The sequence below is a fragment of the Chinchilla lanigera genome, unplaced genomic scaffold (genome assembly GCF_000276665.1).
Source record: "Chinchilla lanigera isolate Chin_1 unplaced genomic scaffold, ChiLan1.0 scaffold00088, whole genome shotgun sequence".
NCBI classification, from domain to species: Eukaryota; Metazoa; Chordata; class Mammalia; order Rodentia; family Chinchillidae; genus Chinchilla; species Chinchilla lanigera.
Window position 1 is genome coordinate 8,179,516 of NW_004955489.1, and position 7,500 is coordinate 8,187,015.

Genomic DNA, 7,500 nt, shown 5'->3' on the forward strand with positions numbered 1-7,500 from the left:
AAACATTAAAATAAGAAATTCCAGGTTAAAATGGAAACCGAATACACGTACTTCTAATCCTGCTTTTTTCTGAAACCCCCAGTAAAACTGTAAAAAGGATTTCTATTTTGGGGGTTTTTTTTTTACCCGGAATCAAACTCAGGACCTCACGTTTGTGAGGCAGGCCCTATGCCGCTGAACTAAATCCCCTGCCCCTAGAATTTCCTTTTTAAATCTACACAGACACGCAGAACAGGAAAGAAGTTCACAGGGAAAGAAACCATGCAGGCCTCAGTTTACACTCCAGAATCCACAGCAGGCTGGAAACCTGGTAGCAACCGGTATTCTATGAACGAAGGGAAGGATCAGGGCATGACTAGAGGAAGAGAATGTTTGGAAAGCTTTTTGAGAATTAGATACCTCCACCACCTTGCTCTTTCAAAATTACAGCAGATGTCCCAAAGTTTATGGCCTGGGTTGAAAGACACTGGATGTGGCTAATGGCATGGGAACCGGACCCAAAGCGGAGAGATTTAAGTGACCATACTATACTACATGTTGCTCATCAAGACACTCAGCTGAGCCAGGAGTGGTGGCACACGCCTTTAATCCCAGCACTCAGGAGGCTGAGGCAGAAAGATCACTGTGGTTCAAGGCCACCCTGGGCTACATAGTGGGTTCAAGGACTACACAATGAGACCCTGTCTCAAAAAAAAAAGCTTGGCGTGGTGGTGGCACACACCTGTAATCCCAGCACTTGGGAGGCTGAGGCAAGAGGATCATTGTGAGTTGGAGACCAGCCTGGGCTACATAGTGAGCGCAAGGCCAGCCTGAATTGCATAGCAAGACCCTGTCTCAAAAAAAGCGAAAAAAAGAGGTCACTTGGCTTCTTTCCCTCTTCCACCTTCCAGAATGCTAGAAGCAAGACATTCCTTCTCTAGACAGGAAAGTGGAAGACATTACTTTGGAAAAAGTGACGGGCTCGAGGCTTAAACCATAACGCTAGTGATACAAGGAATCTCCAGGAAACGGTGCACTTGGGTCAACCTATAGTGAAGCTCTGAGTCTCAAGGGCTTTCCCACATGTTCATAACATTCATTTAGTATTTTATTCCTACATTTTAATCATATGCATACATGTAACCAACAATTGTCAGACCCTTGGGCAACACATGAAAGGTAGAGACTGAAACAAAAAAGGATATCAACTAGAAGGAAATGACATTATTCCCTGAGAAAAATATCCATATCACTGATATCCTAATGGAAGTATAAGATGATAGTGCCTTCATGGAATAGGGACAAGATACTTGTGTGTGTGCACACATGCATATGTGTGTGCTGGGGATGGAACCCAGGGCTTCACATGTGCTAGGCAAATGCTATACCACTGAGCTACATCCCTGGCCCTGACATGATGATTTTTCAAGGAACATTCAAAAAATGAAAAAGAGCTCAAGGAAGATAAAAACACCATTGCAATATTGAAAAAAAGAAAAGAAAAACCAACAGAAAAATGCAAACTCTAGAAAGTAGAGCAAAGCAACAGATAAATATACAAGAAAAAAATGAGAAATCTATACAATAGTCCAGGAGTCCTCAATAAAATATTAGCAAATTTGATCCAGCAATACATGAAAAGAATAAAAAATCATGGTCAAGCTATTTGGATGAAGAATTTTATTTGTATTTACATTGCATTACTTACCCTTAGGTTCCAGCTCATTACTTTTAGAGGTTTATAGAAAATTTAGTAATAACAAACATTGAAATTAGTCCTGGGGATGCAAAGCTAGTCAGCAGTAAAAATCCAATAAATGGAATTCATGAAATACAAAATGCACATTTGCAAAAAAATTGATTAGTAAGACTCACCCATGTTAAAATCCTTTGTTTTGCAAAAGACACTAAGAGATTAAAAAGACAAACACTGAGAAAAAATAGTTACAAATCATGTCTGACAAAGTACTTGTATGAAGAATATATAGAACACTCGAATTTCAACAATAAGAATACAAACTACTCAGCTAAAAAGTAAAAAATTTGAATCAACATTTCACTGAATAAAAGATATGAATGGCCAGTAAGAACACACAAAGATGATCAATATCATTGGTCATTACAGAAATAAAAATTCCAGCCACAGTAAAATACCACTACGTGTCTATTACAATGATAAAACAAAAAGAAAGCTGACAGCAGTAAATGTTGACAAGGATATGGAGAAACTAGAATTCTCAGACATTTCTGATAGCAGTGCAAAATGGCACAAACAGTTTGAAAATTAACTGGGTAGCTTCTTGTTAAGTTAAACATATACTTATCATATGACTCATTGATTCCACTCTTAAGCATTTACCCAGTAGAAATAAAAATATATTCACATAAAAATGCTGTTTTATTAATACTTATAGCAATTATTAAAACAGTCATAACCACCAAACTCTAGAAAGAACCTAAACAACATTCATGAATAAATAAATTATTGGATATAATGGAATACTATTCAGCAATAAAAAATAAAAAGCTAAATAAACCACATCAAAAGAACCCTGTATGATTTACTGAATGACTTATTTCTTTGACATTCTGGAAAAGGTAAAACTATAGGGGTAGATGACAGATCAATGCTACTAGGGTTTGGGGGAGAGGAAGGAGCCAACTGTGAAGGGTTACCATGAGGGAATTTTAGAGAGATGGAACTTTCTGCAACTTGAATGTGGTAGTAGTAACCTGACTCTATGCATCTGTCAAGACTCAAAAGAATAAACTTTATAATGCATAATTTTTACATTAATATGTATACTTTTTAAATTCATGTCTGTGTGTGTTTTTTGGCATTATGTGATAATTGCAAGATTGTCACAGAAATAAAACACATAATCATATCTTAACCAACAAAATACTTTTTGTCTTTACAAAAAAGCAGTTTTACTCACTCTGAAACCAATACATTTTCAAAATGGTAAATTCAAAAAATTTTTAATTTTTAAAAAGCATAAGTGATGGGCCTGAGGAGCAGAATGGGAAGATTTAAGCATATCTAGAAGCAGCAAAAAGGTCTCAGTGGACCGGGAAAACAGATCTGCAAGGGAGGATTGATAACTAACTAAACAGATAGTAAAGGAAATGGAAGAGAATAAAATTGAGTACACATGTGGCCAATTTCTAAGTATCTTTCATGTCATAGACCAAGCTTTATCACTTTAGCAAAGCTTTCCCCAGTGCCCCAAAATGGAAAATATCTTTTACTCCTCCTCTGAACCCCACATCAATTTCTACGATGATTGCTAGTACCTCCTACTAGACGGAATTGTTACTGTACCTATCTTATATTCCTTCCTCCTGCCCTGACAACACACTGAGCTGTAAATTATTTGAAGGCAAGGTTTCAGGGGTATTTTATATGTATATATTACACAGTGACTAACATAGTGCCTTAAATGTAGTGAAAGCGAAGCAAAACAAAACCAAAGCCTTCCCAGTAATAATAATGAATAACTAAATAATGCAGAACAGTGGATGGTTTACTCTCTCTTCCTCTCCCTCTCTCCATCTCTCTTTGTTTCTCTCTGTCTCTGTCTTTCTCTGTCTCTCTCTCTCTCTGTTTCTGTCTGTCTCCCTCTGTCTCTCTCTCCCTCTCCCTTTATGTCTCTGTCTGCATATAATACTCTTTGTGTTAGAATTCAATACAATGACTTTTGCAAAGTGCCACTTTGTTGCCCAATATATTCAGTTTCAGATTCATCTGAGTCTTGTACTTGAAGCACCAAATATCTGAAAAATTGCCGAGGACGTCTCTTTCTTACATAAATATAATAAAACATTCAGCTCGAATAGACCACCTAGGCTAGTTCCCCTGCGAACGAGTCATTGAAAAATTTGAGGGCTCTACTCAAGGAGGTGAAGAAAAGCAGGTACATTATGCTCATTTTAAATCAGTCAAGATTCTAAGGTACACAGATTTGATGTGCAATCTTGTAATGTTCAATCTTTTCAACGGTTTCATTTTTTCATGGGAGTTTAGGGGGAAATGAGCTACATACAAATAAAAGATTATCAGTCTGCTGAATATTTCACTGAACTCCATCATTTATGGCATTATAGTCAGTCAAAGAGCGTTACTGAAGTACCTCCTCTCATTTTGCAACTAATCAGTGCATAATGTTCATATCATTGTTCCCAGTCTGCAATACTTTCATTGTAGGACCTCTTCTCCTACTATGATACGCAACTATCATTAAAGATATGGCAATTTTGTTACAGACAGACATTCATAGCAAATAACAAGATCTAATCCATTAGTATTTCGGATAGGACAGAAGACTGTCCTTCAGGCCTCATCAAGAAGAGAAGTTTTTGCATGCTGTGAATGCACGAGACATGCTACGGACTGATTGTGTTCTTGCTACAAATTGTATGTTAAAGGCCTACCCCTGAATACGGTGAAATTTAGAGGTGGGCCCTTAGGTAGCCACTAGGTTTGGATGAGGCTGTGAGGGGGGAGCCTCAAGGGATTAGGGTGTCTCTGTATCTCTCTCTCTCTCTCTCTCTCTCTCTCTCTCTCTCTCTGTCTCTCTCTCCCTCTCCCTGTCTGCCCCTCTCTCTCTCTGCCTCTCTCTCCCTCTCTGTCTGTCTGTTTCTGTCTGTCTCTCTCTCTCCTCTCTGTCTCTCCCTCTCTCTCTGTCTCTGTCTGTCTCTGTTTCTCTCCATCTCTGCCTGTCTCTGTCTCTCTCTCCCTCTCTGTCTCTTTTTCTGTCTCCCTCTCCCTCTCCCTCTCCTTCTCCCTGTCTCTCTCTCTGTTTGTCTCCCTGTCTCTCTCTCTCCCTCTCTCTCTCCATTCTCTCTCTGTCTCTGTCTGTCTGTCTATATGACTCTCTCTCCCTCTCCCTCTGTCTCCCTCTCTCTGTGTCTGTGTGTCTCTCTCTCCCTCTCCCTTTCTTTCTATCTCTGTCTCTCTCTCCCTCTCCCTTTTCTTCTCTCTGTCTCTCTGTGTCTCTCTCTCCCTCTCTCCCTCTGTCTCTTTCTGTCTGTCTCTGTCTGTCTCTCCTTCTTCCTCTCTCTGTGTGTCTCTCTGTCTCTCTCCCTCTTCCTCTCCCTCTTTCTCTGTCTTTCTCTGTCTCTGTCTCTCTCTCTCCCTCTTCTGCTCCCTCTCTCTGTCTCTTTCCCTATTCCTGTTTCTCTCCCTCTCTGTCTCTCTCTGTGTCTCTCTTTCCCTCCCTATCTCTGTCTCCCTCTCCCTCTCCCTCTCCCTCTCCCTTTCTCTCTCTCTCTCTCCCTCCCTCCCTCCCTCCCGGCCTTCCTCCATCTTTCTTCATGTGTTCCCTCAGGGAGAGGGCTGCTGTTCACAAGCTGGGAAAGAAAGAGAACTCTCACTAGACCACAACCATGCCAGCACCCTGATCCAATATCCCAGCCTCCAGAACTATGCAAAAATGAATTTCTGCTGTTTGAGCCAGCCAGTTAATGGCACTTTTTTATGGCAGCTCCAGCTAAGACAAAGACAAGGAATTTGTAGGTAAAGCCTTAAGCAATTCAGCGCTTCAGCGAGAAGTACTGTGTGAAGAGGACTAGATGGAACACGGGGCATACTCGGTTATACGTAGTCTGGCCTTGCTTTCCACTGACTCCACATGTGACCTTGAACAAGTTGCTTCTTCATTTGGCCACAAATTCTACATGTACAGAATCAAGGGACTGGATGAGCTACTGTCACAGCCACTGTGCAGCCCCAGCCCCACTTCCTCTCTGACTCTGTCAGTGTGCAGTAACAAGGGGAGACAAGAAAAACTAATCATGGTAAATAGCAGCAAGGAGAATTCCAAAATGTGGCTCATAAATTGCCGCTCTAGCACAACATATACCGCAAGATGTATAACTGAAATGAGCATTCATGAAATCAAAACCAATAATCAAAACTGAGTGTTGCATATCACAGCATCATTGCCATCTCTGCGTCCTAGAGGTTACACAGCACACAGAGACAATGGGAAGAATGCAGGCACACGGTAAGGGAGAGCTGCAGGCTCCCAAACGTGCAGTGCTCATTCACCTCCTGCCTACTCTTTGTTAGAGCGTGCAGCGCTGTTTTTCCAAAATGAAGTCCAATGAAAAGAACAATGACATAGAGAGAAGAAAACGTGAGACACTAACCTAGAATGTAATAGCGCAGCCAGCAAACAAAAAAAAATAAAAATAAAATGTGTCTTCCACTTTGTCTTTACGTGCTAAGGAAGTAAAAAACAGAATAGTTATTGTGGCAACTTGATTTAGCCCACTTTACAAGTGGTTTACAGTAACCAACTCACAATTACATTCTGATAGGTTGGCTAAAATTTCCCATACATTTTTTCTTTTTTTTTTTTTTTACTTCACAACCTTTTAATTTCTACATTTAACACATCAACTTACTGGACTAACAATAGTACCGATGCTTACTGTTATGCATTTTAGCAGCCATGTATCCAGCAGGCATTCCCAGAAGGAACCGTAGCACAACAGCACAGGTCATTAAAGCACCTCGATTGGCAGGAGCTAGAAAACCAAGGCAGGTCAGAACTAAAGGTAGAAAAAAGAAACAGGAAACCAGTGACAAAGATAGACTCCAGAGTACACAGGACTCTATAAGCAATTAAGCACAGCCTCATTAAGGCATGTTATAGGAAGCAGCACACAAAGAAATTTTCTAATGGGAGAACTTAAATGACATTGCAAACAAGTCTTATTCACTTAGCTATTTCTTTGACAATTTGTCCTCATTGTAAATTTCTGATTTTCAATTCAAGGCAAATAGAAGTATGTTTTTAAGTTGAATTAGTCTTTAATTGTAATTTCACTAAGTCAAACAAAATACCACCCTCTTCCCTACTCCAATACGTACTTGTTCCCAAAACAGCAAATTGTTTTTGTCCCAGAAATTTCCTTCTGTTTCTCTATATTCAAAGTGAGAAATAAAAAAATAAATCAAAGTCAGATTCGTTTTTGGGAAAAAATAGCCTTCAAAGTTGAATTTTGAAACTGCCATTGACATCTGAAACACCCAATAAACCACTTTTTACAGCAGCTTTGTTTACAAAAATCACCACCCTGGATATCAAAAACTGACAGGTTCCATTTTTAGTGTATAGATGAAGACAGCTAGGGTTCATCAGCCATTGTGAGGCTACTAACGATGCCATTCCATTTATACTCTTAAAGACCAGCACTTAAGCTTGCCATCACATTTCAAAACGATATCCTTTGTACCATGAACTCCCTTAGCCCGCTCAAAACATGTACTCATTTTCAAGAATACATCTATTTTGCAAAACAAGGAATATGTGCGTTGAAGTTAACAATAGATTCTTCAGAACTGAAGAAGCTGTGAAAGGTCCTTGATAAGAACATGCTCCTATACTCATAGCCTTAATTTGAGAAGATAGAAATGTAAGCACTATGAAAAGCAAATTGTCTTCAACTTTACAGTATAATTTTCAAAGTTATTGTGTACAAACCAATCAAGATATGACACATGTCAGCAGT

The 7,500-nt window shown here is 39.5% G+C and overlaps 1 protein-coding gene across 1 annotated transcript in view; it reads right to left on the reverse strand.

The window, feature by feature from the left end:
• Positions 1-7,500, reverse strand: part of LOC102009953 — a 74,402-nt gene that overhangs the window by 44,051 nt on the left and 22,851 nt on the right. The window contains exons 3-4 of the mRNA XM_013504450.1: positions 6,860-6,911; positions 6,418-6,537 (exon numbers count right to left, since the gene is read on the reverse strand). Coding sequence (XP_013359904.1) covers positions 6,418-6,537; positions 6,860-6,911 — 172 coding nt within the window. The remainder of the gene's footprint in view (positions 1-6,417; positions 6,538-6,859; positions 6,912-7,500) is intronic.